The following is a 22415-nucleotide window of genomic DNA, read 5'->3' on the forward strand; positions in this document are numbered from 1 at the left end:
TGAATTCTGTTCAAGTTCTGTACACTAAAGTGTTTTAACGGAGTTGTTCCTTGCAGTGATATAAGCAACAGGCTTTTTTATTTGTACATGACCTTTCCTCATTATTAATAAACTCATAAAGGACATTCATTCATTCAATCACTAAATTTATTGAAATTAAATAGATTTGATGGTAAAATAAATTGTATATTTTTAAGCTTATTTATTTATGTGAGATTTTTGGTCTCATTTTCAACTGCATCTCGGTTTCATTTCTTGAAATTGAATAGATTTAAATATATTTAATGGTATTTTCAGTAACATAGATTTATGAGAGTGAGTACATTAGCCCTGTTTTGAAATTTTCTTGTTTAAAATTTGGATTTATAACATATCTGATCATATATTTATTTATTTTTTCATTTCAAATTTGCACATATCAGACCTGTACATACATAATTGTCTATATTATATATTGTATTTTTGCTGTTTTGTACACTGCCTGTTTGTATATTTGTATATTATTATTTTATTATCTGTGTCCTGTCTTTCTGTTGCACTGTGGAGCTTCTGTCACTATAAAAAAATTCCTCGTATGTGTAAACATACCTGGCCAATAAAGATCATTCTGATTCTGATAATGTGTGTATAAAATGATTATAGCGTGTGAAAGTTTCTCTCTCTCTCACACACACACACACACACTCACACACAAATAAATGAATAAATAAGTGCAATGTTCTGGGTTTATGATTATAAACATAAAAAAGAATTGTTTCAGAGAGAGAGAGAGAGACATAGGTATTACTAGAGGAACATTATGTGTTTCTGGGGAAATTTCAATGATTTTTTTCTTCTTTTTTTTGAATTTATTAATTTCTAAAACTACATTTAGGCAATGTACAAGAACACTGTTTAATTTATTTGAACCTAGCACACAGAGATCACTTAATTGAATAAAAAAAGCCAGGAGGACAACAGCACGTTGTCATTTACACCAGATTTATACACTCTATTATAGTTTTTCAGCTGCTTACACACATTTTCAAAACTTTGCCTTTTTTTCAAAACTTTACACACAAATCCAAGAATTGCACGTATAAAATGCAAAATGCCTCACATCTCTTGCAAAACGAAGCATATCAAAATATCACAAACACATCTCAAAAGCAAACACCTATGCCATAATATTATTTTTGTGTGTTACATATTGTGTTGTGTAAAAAGTGTTTTATGAAATTGAGTCAAAGGCCCAGAATTAGTTTATGGTTTTGCAGATTTGGTGTGTGGTTCTGGTGTTTGAATGTCAGGTTTCAGAAATTGTGTCACAAGTTAAGATTTTGTGTGCAAGCAGTTGAAAACTGTAATATAAATGTGTCACCCGCAGAAATAGCATCCGCCGGCGTTCTCGCGTAAACGTCTACGTCACATTACATGCGTCATCGCGTCATCAATGTCCGCCATATTGAATAAGGAAATAATAAGAGTGGAAGAGGAGGAACGTCCCGGATGCATGTAAACATCCACGTCAACAGAAAGTGTATTAATGAAACAGTTATAAGGGCACGGAAGAGCGCGTGTATAGACATTATCGGCTCTGGCGGATGTATAATTAAAAGATTGTTAAACACGGTGGTGTTTTAGGTTTGTGCAAACAATGGCTTCCCTAACGCAGAGAAACTCGGGCCTGGTGCAGAGACGGACCGAGGCCTCGCGTAACGCCGCGGAGAAGGAGAAAAGCCCCGATGAGGATGAGCACGAGTCCCGCCGCGGTGAGGAGGAGGAGGACGACAAGGGAGACTCTAAAGAAACGCGGCTGACTTTGATGGAAGAGGTGCTGCTGCTCGGACTGAAGGACCGAGAGGTTTGACCTGACTTCTGTGGCTTTGTTTGTCAAATGGTCGCCAGGAAGCGGCTAGTAACTGAAGGACTAAATAAATCCTGTAATACGAGAGAGATTAAGTGTTTTAAGAGCAGCTGGTCCTGGAGACCTTCACCATTTAGTCTTCTAGAAGGGTCGCAGTCGTGTTTTATGGTAACATATGGCTGATAGGCGACGGTCTCTAGTTCTGTCATAGTTGTAAATTGTGTAACTCTCTATATAAGAGTTGCAAACAACTTAGCTCGTAAATGTTAGTACAGTAATTTCAAAATGTCACACACATTTAACGCAATCAGGACCATAAGTGGTTCAAGTTTTAGACAATTGTTGGTTTACACAAGCATGTCTTTTTTTTCCCATATCCACGCTAGAATATATTATGTGATATCTACTGGTGTTATTCTTAAAATAATAATTGATTGACATTTTTCTTGCTCAGGGTTACACATCATTCTGGAATGACTGCATATCGTCTGGACTGAGAGGCTGTATGCTTATTGAACTGGCTTTAAGAGGACGCTTGCAACTGGAGGCATCTGGAATGAGGAGGAAAAGCCTGCTAACCAGAAAGGTAGGTGTGTGTGTGATTTTTGCGGCTTGATTTTTAACTCTCTTTACACTTTGTCTTTACTCTTTAAACTTGTTTGTTCTTCAGGTGATTTGTAAATCTGATACCCCCACTGGAGATATGATGCTAGACGAGGCATTGAAACATGTAAAAGAGACTCAGCCTCCAGAGACAGTCCAGAGCTGGATTGAGTTGTTAAGTGGTGAGTTGCACATATGTTTTATCAAATATGTTCACAAGAAGACAAGTTATTTCTTTTCAAGTTCACAGTTCCAAACTTGCATGACTGACTGACCATTCTACTTCTGGGATGTGGTGCTTTTTAGAGTGAAAGGGAATTTTGATGGAATAAACGGCTATTTAAAGGGGAGGTCTAATGGTATTTCGTGCATTGACTTATCCTCTCGCTCTGGTTGACTTGTGCTCGTGCTCTTCCTGGAAAAGTGCCTAAACAAGGAATTCCACCCTTTATGACATCATACAGGGCCATACTCAAAACAAACAAAAAAACTTTCCGAAACTTGTATGAACCCTGAGGGAGTGTATTTGCACAGAAATACTCACAGTCATACGTCCAACTTGTTTTTTGAGACTTTGGCCATGTTTAGCATGAGAATCCAACTCTTGAACAGTATAAATAAGTCAATGCATGAAATACCATTAGACCTCCCCTTTAAAGTTGTTGACTGTATCTATAAATAAGAATACATACATAAATACTATTCGAGACCATCTCAATTACGTCATTCGCAGTCATTCATGGGATTGGACATTCCTTGCAAGCTCTTTTGGAGCAATTTTCTCACTCGAACTCTGCTTGGTGGGATTTTCTATAAAGAATCACGAGCAATACTTTTTCACCACAAATTCTGCTGTTAAACATGATTATTAAAAAAAATAAGTTGAAATAATGTGGACTGATGGCTTCAACAAAAGCTTAGATTAACAACCTCAGGGCTCAAAATAAGCTTGCCTTTAAAGGTTGGAAGTTATTGTTAAAAATCAATTTCCAGTTTTTATTTCCGGAACCTGGCTGTTGCACTGTATTGATTCAAATGGTGGAAGTGGAAGAGGGATTTGTGGCATCGCCCAAAATGAAAGGTTGCTTCAAAGTTATTTTGATGTCTTGTAGACTTTAAGCTTTAAATTGTGAAAAATATTATGTAAGACATTGATATTGAATTGTGTAAGATATAAGATTGCTGTACACATAAAAATAATACTAGAAATGGGTCATTCCAGTTGTTCTAGTCTTTTCAAGAGCCTTTTTACATTCTGTAGGTGAAACCTGGAATCCGCTGAAGCTGCATTACCAGTTGCGAAACGTGAGAGAGCGCTTGGCTAAAAACTTGGTGGAGAAGGGCGTCCTCACCACGGAGAAGCAAAACTTCCTGCTTTTTGATATGACCACCCACCCGCTCACCAACAACACCATCAAGCAGCGGCTGGTGCGCAAGGTCCAGGAGGGCGTCCTGGAGAAATGGGTCAACGATCCCCAACGGATGGATAAGCGTCTACTGGCGCTGCTGTTCCTGGCACATTCCTCTGATGTTCTAGAGAACGCCTTTGCTCCTCTGCTGGACGACCAGTACGATCTGGCCATGAAGAGGGTGCGGATGCTTCTGGATCTCGAGCCGGAGGCTGAAGCTGCCAAGTCGGGCGCCAACGAGCTGCTGTGGGCAGTGGTGGCCGCTTTCACCAAATGAACCTCCAGAGTAGAGAGAAAGGGACTCAACTTTGTGCTCATGGCATTGGACTCAGACCGCTGGCCCCAAACTTGGTTAATAAAGACTAATATTGGTGATGGTGATGGAAATACAAATTTTGAAGGAGATGATGCTGATGATGACGATACTTGGAAAGTGACCGCTTTGTCTCATTGTCACAGATTTGTCTCTGACCTTCACAAAGGTGTTGCCCTGTGTACTTCAAATGGTCAATAGTTGCTACATGATTGCAATTCACTGTGAGGCTTCTTGTAGTTCATGCACTTAGATCATAAAGTTCACGTAAGAGCAAAAAAGTGGTTTTACAGGGTCTGTACTTTAAGAGGCCGTGACTCCAATCTTAATCCAGATCCTGGTATAATTCTACAATTATCTCAAACTCCATGTATCTTTGAATAAGAAGCCACTTCTTCCGAGCACACAGGCTTGATGATCCTTCCCGTGGTTACATGAAAGGTCCTGTTTCGGTTGTATTTGCATAATCAGCAGGAAATGTTCTGTTAAGTTCTTCTACCTGAAATGGGTCTTGAGTTGAAAGAAAATAAACCATTTCTCATTTCAAAAGACTGAAAAGCAAGTATCAGTTATTCCTCTGTGCTTTAAAGATACATGACCCTGCTTCCTTGCAAGTCTTCTTTCCAGAAATGCTCGAAGAATAAAATGTTCTAATGTGTGCTAATATTTTTGATTTTTTTATTCATCGTAACTTTCATTCATTTCATGCAAATGGCAAGGCAAACACTAGCAGAGGCCCAACTTTAAGAAAGGCTTTCACTCCCGAGGCCTTTTCATAGTGATTACTGCATTGATGTAGCTGTCTCGTCACATATATATGGTTTTCTTCACGTCATAATCTCTCCTCTTGCTATATTTCCTATTTTTATACTATGTTTTTAATCATTTTTATTTTGAGCCTTCCTTTAACCGTTAGTACAATATTTGTCCTGTTTTCGGTTGTCACTTGTTCTGAAAGAGGACAGATAAAGCACAGGGTAGGGATATGCCCTTCCTGTGTAAGCAAGCAGGTGTTTGGCATGATTTACTGTTAGTAATTAAAGAATTAATGAGCTATAAAAGTAGAGATGGTGTGAAATGGATGCGCTTATTTGTACATCTGCTTTTTATCATATAATAAATATCTTTAAGTGCCTGGAAGGTATATGAATATGAGATGTCCTACTCCTTTGTGTATCGCAGATCTTTTCTTGTAGATTTTTAGTTTTCAATGCTATGACTTTGTTATAATGAAGTCAATTCTCATGTGTTGTACTGAGAACATGGTGTAAATGTGGCATGATTAGGAATGCATACCTGAGAAAGTTGACCATAACCTCAAAACTGCTTATGCTAAAGGTAAAATTGTGCAGTTTTTCCTCTGAACACATCATGTATGAGCAGTTCAGATAAAGTTCACCTGTTCATTAAAATGAGTTGATTGTTGATTCAGAAATCGCTCTGATGGATTCAGTTCAGTGAAGTATTATGATGCGTTCTTGTCCTCTTGTGAAGTTTGTATTATTAGAAGTCATTATTACGACGTCAGGTGTGTTCAAGATGGCGAGGTAGCTTTTTTTTTTAACTCTACTTCTACAAACCAATGAAAAATGCACATCAGGTGTGTATTTGCTTTATAAAATATTCAATTAATGAAGCTGCTTTAATCGTAATCGTACTTTAGGCCTACTGTCATATTGTACATGCAACTAGTTTTTATTATAAATGGAAAAAATTATTAATTTCAACTAATTTACCATCGATACAAACACTGAATTGTTTGCGCTCAAGGTTTTTGACTCACTGAACAGAACCAGTTCTCTAAAAGTCACTTGTTTGTTTATCGGCTCAGGTGTTTGTTTATAAGTCGGAGACTGGCTGTGTTTTACTTTCTCATAAATCAAAAAATTCAGGGACCAATCACACATATGCAAGCAGTTTCTTTTGTCTTCATTATATTTATTTAATTTCAGAAAACACCATAAACTTTAGTAAGAAAGTATAAAAATTTCAATTGCTTTGACAGTAAATTGAGTTATACAGTAGGAACATTTACAATGTGATCACTTAAAAAGTGTTGCAAGTATCATAGCCTATAAATCACCTGGACAATTTGAGCCCCAAACTTTAACTTTATATTTAAATATAATTTAAATGGCTTATACAAATTTGTACGTCTTTAAAAATAGGCAACTCCGTAACATAGGCCTAATTTGCATATTGGGGATCATTCAACTAAAAAAATAATCTAAATGCAACTGCAGGTCCTCAGAAAAAAGTTAATAAATAAAGACTGGTCCCTAAACAGAATCTGGACAAGTCACTGACTGTTTAAATGAATTTCACTGCATTACTCATGAAATATCAAGCAAGTGACACCTGCAAACAACGTATTCAAAGTTGAGTTTTTCCTCAAAAAACAAAACACACATTTCATATATTTTTATCCCAAATTGGTCTCCAAGTCATTTTTATAGCTAAACGGGGTCAAGTTTCCACGTCTGAAACTGAAATAGGTTGCAATTTATTAGGCTAGGCCTATACGTTACAAAAAATAAAGAAGAAAAGTAGGCTACAAAAAACTGGGCATCTCTACTTTTACAGTCTTATGAGAATATCTAGAAGTCCATCTCCACCATTGGATGAATGAAAACTCTTCCTTCCTGACAAACAGTTCAAACCCCCTCAGAGAAACCGACCAGAGATAAATATGGCTCAGAAGAGCCCAGAAATGATCTGCGGTGTTTCTAAGTCCACAAGGACCACCGTATCCATGTCTTCATCTTGGAAGGCCATATTCCTGTTCAACTTTTTTTCTCTTGTTTTTGAAAGACCTCGCCTTCAGGTGTGAATCCTCTTGAGATGTTGGGTCCACATTGGTTCAGTATTCACAGATTCCTTCCCAAAAGTTGTCTGTTTCATCTTTTTCCGTCCGTCTGTTGTTTCTGGAGTGTTAATATGAGCTCCAGCAGCCTGTATTTCCAGTCGAGCAGATCTCCGACTCTGCGCAGCTCCAGCGCGCACTTGACAACAGCGGCTTGCTCTGTACGAGGAACAAATCGAAAATAAATTAGTTTGTTCACCTGGATTATTTAAAAAAACATATTTAAACAGATTCGTCCGTTTGTTTTACCTTTTTTCGCCATTTGAGATCGTAGAGAGTAGAAAAGTGTGTTCTTAGTATGAATTCACAAGCTCCAGCTCCTGACTGCGACGAACGCCCTTCTCTGAGTGTCGAGTTAGACGCTGTAGAGTTAAACAGAGACGTAATAAACAACGTGACTATCTGAGAATCCCCGTCCACGTCACGCTAGATGATGTTTTGCTTACATGGCGTCTACCTGTTCTTCTGAGAGCAAACCTGTCCCGTTCACTTTGTGCAGTGTGAGAACGATAACAGCGAAAATATATTTTAATTTAAACATCGGCATATAGCAAGGCTATTTATCTCGTAATATGCCTTTGGTTAAGGAACAGTGGGCATTTACTTTTGTGTTATTAATGGAAATAGAGATAAATTAGCCTATAGCACAATTCAAATTATTATTAATTATTAAAATTAAAGTGATTTCCCCCACCTGGGGCAAGAAACCTCTCAGGTAAAGTTTTACAAAATGCAAAACTAACTTTTTATTAGTGCTGTCAAACGATTAATCGCGATTAATCGCACCCAAAATAAAAGTTTTTGTTTTACTGTGTATATTTATTATAGAAATACAAACACATGCATGTAGGCTATATATTTAAGAAAAAATATGTTATGTTTATATATTAAATATTTATATATAATTTAAATATAAATGTATGTAAATATTTTCAAAATATATACTGTATGTGTGTGTATTTATATATATATATATATATATATATATATATATATATATATATATATATATATATATATATACAAAATAAATATACACAGCACACACACATATTATGTAAACAAAAACTTTTATTTTGGATGTGATTAATCATGATTAATCATTTGACAGCTCTACTTTTTATATAATTTCTTAATATTTCTGTATTTTGTCAAATGTATTTAATGTATACCTAATATATATATATATATATCTATTCAATTGTGTTTTGACAATTGAGTTAATTTCCATTAACTAAACTGAATAACAAATCACGTACAAAGTATATTAAAGGTAAATGTATTCTTAGATACAGGCATATTAATATTTAATTGTCCATATTTTAAATGAGTGTCATAACAGCAACTCGGTGAATTCAAACGGAATGATTTCCCTCAATTATATGGATAGCAAAGATATCTGAACTGTACGTCTAAGGAATTAATGATGAAATTATTTTACATTTTTAATGCACAAATATAAATGTTTATGTGTCCACAAATCCCTCATGAAAAAACAGACACACAAAAAAAACGTTTATTTAATTTGCATTATTATATTTTGCACAATACAATATCAGATCATTATTTTCCAGTGACACAAAGGTCAATTAACCTCAAAACTGCCATTAATTAAATCTGTTAAAAAGAGATTTTGTTATCTATAGGTCAAGAGAAAAAAATAAGGTGTGGTCTATATCACAAGTTCTAGCTTTCATATTCCATAACATCATTGTGGTTTTGTTCATGAGGGAGTTTCCAGCCTCATCACGTGACCAAATGCAATGACAAGAAAACATTCCTTTTCCTGTAACCCACTTAGTTTCACTTGTTCAGGCATGCAACTCATGTGTCTCTTGATTAGTTGAGATGAGCTCTTATTTGCATAAACTAAACAAATGTTTTTCTAAGAAAAAGAAGCTAACAACCAACCCATTGTGTTCATTTAGTACTGTGACAGTGTATTTTGTTGTTCAAAGAGATTGCTATGTCATTATCCCATGAGCAGATTACATTTAGCCTACATTTGGAAGAATGTGAGAATCATGAAAACTAATATGTTTATTGCTTAAAATATATGTATTATAACTTAGGCTACAAATTACCTAACTAATAGTTACACAAAATATTTAATTTTCTCTAATTTGATTAAATAAAAATAAAACTAGAAAAAATAATGCATTCTTTTGTTTATATACACATTACTAAATCAATACAAATGTAATAACCTGAACACAAGATTGATATAAAACTAATGGTCAGCACATTATTTCATGTAGTTCCGGACTACTCCACTGGGCGGCGGGGGAAGCACAGTGGAATTATTATTGCTCAATAGAGGAAACTCTTACTACTGATGACAAATTAAAAAGCACTTTGTTCGCAATCATTTCAACAGAAAACCTATTCCAGCATCATGTTTTCAATGGATGCAGTGTTAACTGTAATCTGGTCTGGTCTTTCCCTACAAATATCTATTAACAAACAAGATAAAAGTAGTCATGAATAAAATAATATTCCCTTATATGTGACCCTGGACCATAAAATCAGCAATAAGGGTCAATTTTTCCAAATTGCGATTTATACATCATCTGAAAGCCTAATAAACAAGCTTTCCATTGATTTTTGGTTTGTTAGGACAATATATTTGAAAATCTGGAATCTGAGGGTGCAAAAAAATCCAAATATTGAGAAAATTGCCTTTAAAGTTATCCAAATGAAGTTCTTAGCAATGCATTTGTTAAGCAAGTTTTAATATGTTTATGGTAAAATATCTTTATAAAATAATGGTTTTTGGCATAAAAGAAAAATCGATAATTTTGACCCATACAACGTATTTTTGGCTATTGCTACAACCCATGCTACTTAAGACTGGTTTTGTGGTCCAGGGTCACATATAATAAACATACCCCTGTCACATAGACCTATAACATTTACCCATATTAGCACACTTAATAAGTATATTTAATAATACCGAGGGAAAAAGCTCTTTCTGTGACAGAAGAGATGATTGTACATCTTTTTTTGTGAATGTGTTTGTGTGAAAGCTTTTAGGGGAGAAAAGCCTATGTTTAAAACACATTTAATATTTTTCTTTATATTCTCGAGTACATTATGTATTTTTGATTCTGGGTTATTTTTTATTCATAAATCCAAATTTTGAGGTAAGGATCCATTACTGTTAATTTTTATAGACTTTAATTCCTATATTTTGTCTTTGATGGGCATAAAACAAATCTTTGAAAAGTGAAGCATTACTTTCAATTCTTAACCTTATCTAGACCTAAATGTTTCTTTTTGCTGGCTTTTGGTTTTTATTTTATTATTACAATTTTGATTACATATGTCATTGTTCTATAGACTACTTGTATGAAGTTCACTTAAGTTGCTTTGCATGAATAAAGAAAAAAACTGTAATTTTTACTCATATCCTCATGGATCCAGAAAGAGTAGAGATCGACCAAAAAATAATAAAAAATCAATCATAATAATCAGACAGATGCTGGGGGAAAAGTTGAAAGTAGTAGAAAAGTATAGGCAACTTCCTGCAGTTCAACAGCTTCACTGCCATAAAAGCCACTGGTGTTTATATTGTAGGTTGACCCGCAGGTGGCGCTGTTTCCCAACAGTCCAAACAGCACTGGATTTACTTTCATTGTATGGTCAAGACATCTTTCAAAACACATTCTGTTTTGTGAAAAAGTTTGTAGCCTAAATGATTACAAACCTTTCTAGCTGGTACAGATTGGTATATCATCCTGAACCAGAAATAAATAGCTAGTATTTAGACATGGTAGCTCATTAGTACTATATTTTGGTCCAACAAATATCCAGCTGACCAATTTAACCAAAGGCACAGTTACCGATTTATAAACTGGACTTTCCACAAGGGGGTGTAATTGCTACCTCTGGATTAGACTGAGACTCGAGTCAGTCAGAAGTGCTGAAATGTAGAGAAAAGAGAAGCATTTTCATCTAAATTAAGCAGTTGTTCTTTAGTGCACTGATATAATGATGCATGTTGCTAGTTCTGACACCAGATGATGGTTCTTACACCTGTCTGAGAGAGAGAGAGAGAGAGAGAGAGAGAGAGTGTGTGTGTGTGTGTGTGTGTGTGTGCGTTGTGTGTGGGCGGGCATCTCATTGATATATTAAGTTAGACTAGTGTTGAGCTAGTTTCACCATGAACTTCTTACACCTGTCTGAGAGAGAGAGAGAGAGAGAGAGAGTATGTGTGTGTGTGTGTGTGTGTGTGTGTGTGTGTGTGTGTGTGTGTGCGTTGTGTGTGGGCGGGCATCTCATTGTTATATTAAGTTAGACTAGTGTTGAGCTAGTTTCACCATGAACTTCTTACACCTGTCTGAGAGAGAGAGAGAGAGAGAGAGAGAGAGTATGTGTGTGTGTGTGTGTGTGTGTGTGCGTTGTGTGTGGGCGGGCATCTCATTGTTATATTAAGTTAGACTAGTGTTGAGCTAGTTTCACCATGAACTTCTTACACCTGTCTGAGAGAGAGAGAGAGAGAGAGAGAGAGAGAGAGCGTGTGTGTGTGTGTGTGTGTGTGTGTGTGTGGGCGGGCATCTCATTGTTACATTACGTTAGACTAGTGTTGAGCTAGTTTCACCATGAACTCCCTTCATGTCCAAGAATGACTGATTTACTGTAATGTTCAACAGAGAGACATTTAACTTTAATGATGGTTTTATGCTCTATTAAGTCAACAGCAGCAACAAAAGTTGTTTTGATTATAAATAAATATTTAATTAAAATAAAAAAGACACCAGAGACACAAAAGCGTCTTTGTGTCAATAAACAAATCATTTAATGTACTTTTAATTTTCAGTTCTTGTTTTCTGTTCAGTTCAGCAACACTTATAAAATGAAATAAATGGCTTGAGTCAACAGAAGCAACAATATGAGTTATTGATTTCTTGCAGCCTTTTAACGGTTTAGGATCTTCTCCCTGTGACTCAGTTTTCCTGGGAAGTAACAGACAAGGTATGTTAGTACAGAAGAGATTCAGACCTATCAGTTTTAATTTTGCTAACATCCACTCACCATAATGATTATTTTTATAAGCTATATGTGAGGAATAACCAAAGGAAAACTATCACACACTTCAACAGTCTAGCAGAGTGAAAAAGAAAGCGTGTACAATAAAGCATGATGTTGTTTTTTTATTTAGTTTTATTATAAGTTATGTTTTGTATGTAGCATAAGTCCAAAATTCTGTCCTGAAACTCTAGATGGCACAGGCTGATGGGTTCTAACTCAACCTGATATAATCACATCATTATTCAGTAGTCCAATATTCTACCAGTGTCTTTATACAGTATGTGCAAATACATACATAGAGAGTGTATCCTATATATGTGTACACACACACACACACATTACTTTTACTCTCTACACAACTTTGTATACATTGGATTAATTTTAATAACTTTAATGTACTTGTATTGTGCATCAAACACTAGGAATATACTATATAATATACTATAGCTATATTTTAGTTTTAGTCACTTTTTCTTATTTGTAAGTCGCTTTGGATAAAAGCGTCTGCTAAAAGTAAAAGTAATATACAAGTATTAGATCGGGACTCGGTATCGGCAGATACTCAATATTCAATGACTCGGATCAGATCAGGGAGTAAAACGCTTGATCGGGACATCCCTAGTTGTGACTTGTTTCATGTAAAATTAAAATACAAACTGTTTATTGGGGAAAATACTGACCCTAGTGATCATCACTAAATCATTTACCTGGTTCAGTGCCACATTTACCACTGTAGAGTCTGTGCTGGTGGCTTTGCAGGCAAATCCTGAGATACAGATGGAGATGATGAACTGAAGGATGGAGAACACCAGCAATATTCCCACGATCCCCTGATCATATACCTAAAAAATATTCAACATACCCATATGAAAGTAGTTTCTCAAATAATATTCCATGAATTTTATTGAGTGGTTTTCTAAAAGTTATATTACATTATACATATAGCTTTCAAACACTTGAAACATAGCACACGTCACATGGACTACTTTTATGGTGTCTTTGCATTATTTGAAGTATGAAATGTCCAGTTCATTGTACTTGTATGCAGCACAATATTTATTAGTATAAATTACCTTAAAATTTAAATGATTACACCACTGTCATTTTGGGGTGAACTATTTATTTAAATAAATAAAACTGCAATTTAAATCTAAAATTAAATTTAAACAGATCACATTAATATAGTATTAAATTTTCTATTACATATCTTCTATAGTGTCCTGTAAGGATTTTCACTTCTATGCTCATCAGAACAATGGCAGTCGCTGCAGTTATGGCACTGATCACGTTCATTATAAGAGCGGCATTCACCTGCGGGAAGAAAAGGTGACAGTAGTAATGGTGTACATGGTTGTAAAACAGCTGGAAATGAAAATTAAGTAAATTCAAATAAGAAAAGATTATTGGAGTATGTTGATTTCAGTCTGTAAATGTCATGTTTTATTCAATGCGTTGCCATTTCTTTGTAATTAAGTATGAAACTTACTAGCAACATCTTAGTAGAAATTGTTTCTATCCCTGTTTTCAGTGCATGTTTAACTTTGTCAATTGAAAATGTGTCAGATGTCTTTTAGTTCACATCCTTTTAGTGGTAATAGTGTCTCAACTTTCAGACTACTGTGGTAAAAGTGAGTTTATCATGGCCATCTTGTGGTTTCCTTTTATGCATTTACACAAATGTGTCAGTGAGGCTGAAAGGTCCCTTAAGAATGTTTTTTGCAACATTATTTTTTAGTTTTCATTAAAAATCATGTTAATAAAAAGTATACCTGTATTGCTGTGATTTTAAATAAAATCACAATTGACCCTTTAGCCACATTGTACCCTACTGCATGCAGTCTTTACTGAATGACCAGATAATAGATAGGCTTGCTTTGTGATTTTAGTGGTATAAATTGCACGGCAATTAAAATGTAATATGAATAATACTGTATGAATAATGTGAGAAAAGAAGAGTTGATCAAATTGGATGTACGCACCACACACAGATGAAGTTTATTCTGTGCAGAAACAGACAGAGAGCCAGCAATGACGTACTGAAAGAAACAAAGGACATGTTCAAGTTCATTCTGGAAATTAAAATCAGAAGCTAGTAAACAGAGCCTTTAAGAAACTTACAATAAGGGATCCCCAGTAGGTTATGCCAGTAATAACAGAAAAAGAAAAATCATAACTATGAGAGTTGTGGCTGGAGAGTACGATACCAAACAGGAAATTCATTACTCCAGTCATTATCTGGACAGTCTAGACAGGGCAGATATGGGTCAAATGTAATTATTTAGATATAATAGCATAGCATTCATGTTTGGAGATACACACACACAAAGGAAATGTACAGTACAGTAATGTTGTATGTACTACAGTCTTAAAGCAATCAGAACACAATATTCACTTAAGGACTTATGACAAAAAAATTTTTTTCTATTTTATCACAAAAGAAAATGAGATACTAAAACTAAAACTAATGAATCACTAAATGCATTACCCCAAGTGCCTTTGGTTGTGCTCTGAAAAATCCTGTAAGAGCTGTATTTTGATATGCTCCTCCAGTCTCCTGTCCATCTTCAGAAATAACAGTATGTTGTGGATTGATTTGGATGATAACTGTAGCTTTGTCAGTTGAGATGGCCTCGCTGCTTTCCATTCTAGACAAAGTTTTCACCTGGAATTAATGGGATAATTCACACAAAAATGAGAATTCTGTTTCTTTCTTTTGCTGAAAGCAAAAGAAGATATTTTGAAGAATGTTGATAATCTGTTGCCGGTAGCAATTGACTTTCATATTGATAATCTGTTGCCGGTAGCAATTGACTTTCATAGTATGAAATAAATACTGGCAACTCTTTGGTTACCAGCGTTCTTCAAAATATATTCAAGCATCAAAATTTAGGCATTTGCAACTTAAGGTTGTTTTTCTCTGCTTTTCATGTACAGTACATCTTCATTATGTGTCGAGTTATAAACTCTGATAGTGCCAGGGTTTCTAAAAAAAGAACACAACCTACATTATCTTGCAATGTAATAAAAAAGGTGAAATTATATCATAAAAGAGCTTCACGGCTAAAATGTTGTCACTAATATATACTCATATCATAATCATTTGATTTTCACTTAAGACAAACACTTATTATAAATGTATGTAGTGGATCCAAACAAATCCCAAAACCCTTTAATTGGAATTATATGTGCTAAAGTATAACAATAAAAGAGCAAATACTTATACCAAAACAAATGCTGGTGTGAAGATCAAAACAGTCAAAAGATGATGGTTGGTTTTTAAATGATGTATATCAAAGTGTGTATATAAATATAGGCTTAAATTAAACTTATCATAGATGTATATCAATACATGAAATATTTTACCTGAAGTGAAATGGGTTGTGTTGGTGTGGATGTCTGATCGCTCGTGATGCTCTGTGAAGAACCGCTGAGGAGGAGCTTGTGTCATTTGAACTCGCTTTATACTTTTAATGATTATATAACATTCGTCTTCCTCAAATTAAAATAAAAACATGGTAGTATAAATGTGTAAATACAAATATCTTTAAAATCAGCTTTTAGTGTGTGTGTGTAACATACGTTAACATACGTTAAGACAAAAAAAGTCTTAACCACTGTTGGGGAAATTAGTTTTAAAAGTATGCGTTACAATATTGCGTCACTCCCAGAGATCATCCACTGAACAACTGAATGTGATTTTGCAATCACAAACCCCAAAGTAACTGGCGTTAACTAAAGAAGTAACTCAGATATTTTTCCTGTAAATTAAAAAGTAATGTGTTACTTTGCTAGTTATGTCACAGGCTGTGAGGCGAGAGACAAAATACATGAATAAGATGAAAGTAAACAGGCTTTAATACTCCTACAGCAACACAACTACACAGAGACAAGACCCAACAATCAAACACTAAAAGAACTGAACTTAAGTAGAAGACACACACTTGAACATAATGAAGAAATCAGATGAACAACCATGACAACCAATTTACTACACAACACTAACAGGATCCAAGCAGTGAGTGTGTGACACGTTACTTGAAAAAGTAATCAGATTACATAACTCACACTACTGTTTATCCCCAACACTGGTCTTTTTCTCCATGTCAAACATAAAAAAAATACATGTCAAAACTTTGGGACTGATGCATTAGTGTAATTTTCATATATATAACAAAATATGCATGAATACAACACTGTAACACTAGAGCAGATTAAAAAAGCAACAATGTGAGATATTAATTTCCTGCAGCCTTTGATCTCTTCACTGTGACTCAGTTTCCCTGCGAAGCAACAGACCAGATACAGAAGAGACTCTGCTAATAAGAGCCACACACCATGCAGTCTGTTTTATAGGCTGTACTCTCTTTGCTAAATTATAAAGAGAAAAACAATAAAGCATGTTCTGATTGATTTATAGTTATTAGACCTATTTCATACAGTATGATATGCACTAAAGGCAGTTCCCCATGAAACATTGCTTTATATTTCATTTTCATTCTAATAGCTTTAACTTTGGTTGTGGCTTGTTCAGTGGAGTTGCATCATTCTCTCAATTGACTTCAACACAAATAACTGACTGCCACTCATAACATCATCTCTAAATCATTTACCTGGTTTAGTGCCACATTTATTACTGTAGAGTTGGTTCAGCTGATGGCTTTGCAGGCAGATGTTGAGATACAGATGGTGATGATGAACTGAAGAATGGTGAATGCCAATATTACAATGATCCGCAAAATAAAATACTATGAAAATTAAACAAAAAATGTATTGAGGCAGGTTTACGGAGCTAGTTATTAGAGTATCTCAACAATCAGAATAAACACACACACACACACACAATCAATTGCAAGTGACAGTAATTACAAGCTAAAAACAAATGAATGCATATTAAACACGAATGCTAAATATTGCATGCATTGCGCTGAGGATGTAAACTTGCATGATTTGTTGGTATAAATGCTAATTGAATGCTCATCAGAAGAATGACTATCATTGCAATTAGGGTGCTGAAAGTATTGATTTCCTGAGAGGCTTTCACCTACAATAAAACAATGTACTTGTTTCAGACCACTGGGAGTATTTTATACTGAATGAACAGATCAGTGAAAAGGCATTAAACTCATGAATACTTTTAAGTGGAGGAGACCTACTCTAAAATAAAACAAAATAAAATAAAATAAAATTGTCTTCAGCTTTTACCACTAGCTGCCAGGCTACAAGATTCCACACAACCAGTTTTTGTTATCAGATGTCTCATAACAAGCCGGGTTTGATTCCAGTTTTCTTTTCCTTTCTATTTCTTGCTCTGCTTCCTAGACTCAGCTGTTCGCGTTCACAAGCAGCGCTCGCACTGATTGGGACGGCACCTGTTTCATTTGACGTTGATTTGCTCCTCTATTTCTCTCTGTGTGTTACTAGACTTCTTTGTCAGATTATTGTGCTTCGTAGTGATCTAGACAAATTTAAATGAACAGATAATTTTCCAAACCGTACATCATATAATTCTAATTCATCATTCAATGCATTACCCCCAGTGCCTTTGGTTCTGCTTTGAAAGATCCTTTAAGGGCTGAATAGTGATTTTCTCCACCAGCCTCCTGTCCCTCATCACAGATAACCCCGTCTTGTGTCACCCGTGGATTTAACTGGATAACAACTGTAGATTTGTAAATTGAGATGACCTTGCTGCTTTCCATTCTTGGAATGTTTTCGATTTCTGTAATATGCATGTCAAGTTCAATAAAAAATGTGAGCAAAGTACTTTGCATACAGGAGAAATTATGTTTAAAGAGTATAAAAAAATATCTTCTTAGAACCTGGACAAACACACACAAGTCTTTATGGTGGTTTTATTTTTTATGGATTAAACTTACATTTACAGTCATAATAAAACTGTATATTCTGTATATTCCATTAACATACAGATATAATGTTAATACTAAAATCTGTTTCATTTTTATAATAAAACCACCAAAACAGGTAGTAATGAGAAAGTCACATGATGAATCAAAGAGCATAACAAGCTAAATATGAGGTGACATATAAGGTGTACACAAATAAAAACACACCATCATTTTCACTTTAAATTGTAAGATGATTTTGTCTTTTTAACTTAAAAAACCTGTAAACTGAACAGCATTTTACTGTAAAATAAAACATAAAATGTCCTGTTATAGTTTTATTACAGTTCTTCGCCGTATAGAATAAGGAAACTTACTGTTAACCAAATAATAGTTTTTACAGTATAAATTTTACAGACTTTTACTGTTAAAACTGATACTTTTTTTACAGTGTATCTAAATACTTTCTTGACAAAGATGTCTTTGTCCAGCCTAGAGTAAAAACATATCACAAAATATTTAGTACCAAACAAAAAAAGATATAGATATACATATAAAGGTTTGTGAAAGATATTTATATAATATTGTACCTGAAATGAGATAATGTCTGGAAACTCTTTTGATGTATCTTAGAGTCTGTGAAAAACAGTTAAGGAGGGGCTTGAAAAGAAAAAAAGAAAAAGTTAGTACAGTCAGGATTAATACAGTATTGTTAAATTGTCAAAACATTAAATAATACTTTAAGACAATCAGTGTAATCTGTGACATGCTGTGTCTAACACAATTAGACACGGAATTATAAATTAGACATTACAAAATGTCATTTTGGTCTTTTTTTAAAAAACTAGTATAAGAATAGAGCACTAGGATGCATATTCCAAACACATATAGTAAATGAATTATATATTACACCCAAATAAGTAAATGTTTCATCAGTTGAAAGCCATAGTTACATAACTCTTTGCTGTGCTGTTTAGACACAGAGAGTTACTTAGTCTACAGTATCTTTGGCACATTTAATTATACCAACAACAGACACAGGCCATATTGAGACTATTTAATATACCATATTACAACAAAACGGGACAAAGCTCTTAAGATCTGAACTGAACAGAAATCTGGTGTTCCTGCAGCTCAACAGTAAAGTCACTTTACAAGCTCAGACACCTACAGCAGATGTTATAGTATCAAGTTGAAGTCGGTGGAACATTTGTGGTTGCCTCATATTTCCTTCTCAGTCTGCTAGCTGTACCTTTGCTGTTTTGGGTAATGTAGAATATTTAACTATAAAGCCTTAACCTGAGCAGACTTAGGAACATCATTAAAATGTTCCTTTCTCATTTTCAGCACTGACCAAATTGAATTCAAGAATAAGACAAGTTATGAACATGTGAGCGGCATACACATAATGCCATATTTTGATCAATATCAACTTTTGAGGTATAAAAACCATTAGCCTGTTTACTAAAACATTGGTTAGAAACAGTGAGAACGGATGCAGAAGATGAACTGACCACAAACCACACACACTTACAAATGTCATGTTTCCTTGCCATGCACACAGGGACAGATTCTTATTCATTAAACAGAATCCTGGTTTAATGGACGTTAAACTCTGATTCCAGACATTTCAAACTTCAAACATAAATGCACTGACACCAAGATCAAGCGTAAAACCAACAAACCAAAAAGAAAACAAAACTATAAAGTAATTTGATGCACTATTAAATTCTCAAATCACATTAATCAAGAGTCAGAATGGAAATGTGTGTGTGTGTGTGTGTGCATTGGTTTGGGTGATTTATGAGGACACAAACAGAAGTATTACAATGTGAAGGTGGTTCATGAGGACACTGCCTACCTGTATGTCTCCATAATTCAAAAGGATTAAAAAAACATTTTCTTTTTAAATCTAAAAATACACAGTTTTCTGTAAGGGGTAGGTTAAGGTGTAGTGTTGGTGTCGATACAGTTTGTAAAGTATTAAAACCATTACGCCAGTGGAGAGTCCCTGTAAACCACATATATCAACATGTGTGTCTTGACACTTCTAGTTCAGTTTAGAGCTACTGCCCCCAGATGACACATTTAGATAATACAATTGTTTCATTTGTTTACTGACTTATAACTCAAAACTTGTGTTTAAAATACAATAAGAAAACGCTTTCTCCAATTCTCATTTTTATAGTTTATTCGTAATTTATTCCTGTGATGTCAATCTAACATTACTCCAGACTTCATTCTAATATACTGATTTACTGCTCAAAAACATTCATTATTATTACTATTATTATTGTCAATGTTTCAAACAGTTGCTGCTTAATATTTTGTGGAAACTGTGATACAATTATTAAGAGATTATTTGATGAATAGGAAATTTAAAGAACAGCATTTATTTGAAATAGACTTTTTTTAAATAATAAAAAAGTATTTTCTGTCACTTTTGATCAATTTAATGTGTCCTTGCTGAATAAAATCATTCATTTCTGTCAAAACAAACAGAATTTATATTTCAGTTATTTATCTTTTTTATTTATTTTTTATTTTTGCAAAATTTCTTAGTTCAATGATCAGTTTGCAAACCAATTATACATACTTTCAAGAACCCCCGAAAATAACATGGAAACAACACTGAAATTAACATCACACACACACACACACACGCACACACACACACACACAAACTGGTATTCATTCATTCATTCATATCATTATGGGGATATTCCTTAAGCGTAATGGTTTTTCTACAATACATACTGTATTTTCTATCCCCTTACCCTCACTCTACCACTTACAAAACATTGTCTGCATTTTTTTGATTTTCAAAAACTTCATTCTGTATGATTTACAAGTTTGTTTCCTCGTGGAGACCAAAAATGTCCCCACACAGTCAAAATTTACTGGTATTGCTAAACTTAATGTAGGGAACCTATATTATGTAACCATAATGTAGGGAATACCAGGTACACACACACACACACATATTCAGTGTGTCATTGCTTTTAGACAATGTGGCATTCTAGTTTTGACAGACAGGTAATGTTTTCTCATTAAGGCCACATAATATAGCTCAGCCTCATTTAATTTACTGCATACCATTTAAGATGTGCCTCTGTGAGCCTCTGTGATCAGGAGCGAGCTGTCAGCTCAGCTCGCCTGAATGCTTGCAGCTGAACCGGCTGTGGGTTCAGCTGATGACAGGGAAGTCATTTAGCTCCAGTGACAGGCCTGAGAGAGGGAGAGCTTGAGACGGCCCTAAAACCAGCGCTCACAATGGAGAGAATAGAGGAGCTCATGAAGGGATGCTTTGTGCATCAGGGAGGATGAGTCCTCCTGGTCTCACACCCATAGATCCGGTGCGATCGCATCATGCATACCGCCGACATGCCTCTACAACCCACTATATTCAGTCTTTAGTCTCGCTTTTCATGCAGAATGAACCTCAGGTGTCTGAAGATGCTGCTTACACACTTAAAATAAAGCCTCTAAAAGGGGGTTTTCACAGATGTCGTAGAAGAACCATTTTGGGTTCCTCAAAGAACCTTTCAGTTAACAGTTCTTAAAAGAACTTTTTTTCTTAATGCAAAGAACATTTTAAGCATTTTCTACTAAAATAACCTTTTGTGCAATGGAAAAGCATAAAGGTTCTTCATGGAATCATCAATCCCAATAAAGAACCTTTATTCTTAAAAGTGTATGCTGAAGGTGTTGATGATCTTTGGCCTGATTCTACAGTTCGGAAACTCCTCTGGTCCTGGCGTACGCTCTCTGTGACCTCGAGTTCGGTCATAAAGTTTTAAGGAAGTGTGGCCTGCTTTGTCAGACAATCTGCATTTTTGAGCTAACAGTCCCTTGGGGGCCTGAAGACACAGTGAGGGTCCTGAACCACGACGTGATGCAGTTGAAAGACAGGATTTCCCTGGACAGGAACCTTTCCCTCGTCAGATCCCCAACCTTCTCTGGCCCTGCGACCCCTATCCTGTGCACTAGAGCCCCTCTTCACACTGCAGGAGGCGCGGGAGGCATGAACCAGGGCAGGAAGCCACAAGTCTTCCACAAGCTCCTTGAGGGTCATCGCTAGTTTCCCTCTACTGTTGCCGTCGCTGGCCTCCGGAATGAGGCTGTTTCTCGAGACGCCCTCTCGTCCCATTGTTCTGGTCTAATAAAGGCACACACGTTTCCTCAAGAGTTATTTTTGCCTGACTTGCTCTGTTGCCTTGATTTATAATGGAGTGTGTCTCGACTGGGTCTTTCCCTTTTTTTCTAAAGGTGCGGTCACATTGTTGCTGGATGAGATTTTGTGGATAAAATAATTTCAGTAGGAATCCACATGAACAGCAGTTTTGCATGAGGGTGAAAAGTTCCACGTTCAATTTGGTCAAGTGAATTTGCTAAGCTAACAAATGAAAGCTAGTTTGAAAGTGACTTCTTTATGATCTGTGCTTCATACATCATTACACTATTGACAACGGACCTGTTTTTGCAAACTGAAATTTTGCTAATATGA

General features: G+C 35.2%; 2 protein-coding genes across 2 annotated transcripts; one reads left to right on the top strand and one right to left on the bottom strand.

Annotated features, from left to right (window-relative positions):
• Positions 1–1431: 1431 nt before the first annotated feature.
• On the top strand, positions 1432–5601 carry LOC306863952 (Golgi phosphoprotein 3-like). The gene is made up of 4 exons (XM_079407578.1): positions 1432–1843; positions 2301–2432; positions 2517–2631; positions 3711–5601. Exons 1-4 carry the CDS (start codon positions 1637–1639, stop codon positions 4133–4135), a joined length of 879 nt encoding a protein of 292 aa, XP_079263704.1. The 5' UTR covers positions 1432–1636; the 3' UTR covers positions 4136–5601.
• A 6379-nt stretch (positions 5602–11980) lies between these two features.
• LOC306864415 (membrane-spanning 4-domains subfamily A member 12-like) lies at positions 11981–14709 on the bottom strand (the record flags this gene model as incomplete). Its single annotated transcript, XM_079408425.1, has 5 exons — positions 11981–11989; positions 12773–12907; positions 14045–14101; positions 14184–14309; positions 14551–14709. The coding sequence occupies 5 exons, from the start codon at positions 14707–14709 to the stop codon at positions 11981–11983; spliced, it is 486 nt and encodes a 161-aa protein (XP_079264551.1).
• Between the last annotated feature and the right edge of the window lie 7706 nt (positions 14710–22415).

This window comes from Barbus barbus, assembly GCF_936440315.1.
Source record: "Barbus barbus genome assembly, chromosome: 45".
Lineage (NCBI taxonomy): Eukaryota > Metazoa > Chordata > Actinopteri > Cypriniformes > Cyprinidae > Barbus > Barbus barbus.

Excerpts from the sequence above, each read along its gene's own strand:
- LOC306863952 (XM_079407578.1), top strand. The coding sequence starts at position 1,637 with ATGGCTTCCCTAACGCAGAGAAACTCGGGCCTGGTGCAGAGACGGACC. Across the intron at positions 1,844-2,300 it reads TCGGACTGAAGGACCGAGAG|GGTTACACATCATTCTGGAA; the intron begins GTTTGACCTGAC and ends TTTCTTGCTCAG. Across the intron at positions 2,632-3,710 it reads CTGGATTGAGTTGTTAAGTG|GTGAAACCTGGAATCCGCTG; the intron begins GTGAGTTGCACA and ends TACATTCTGTAG.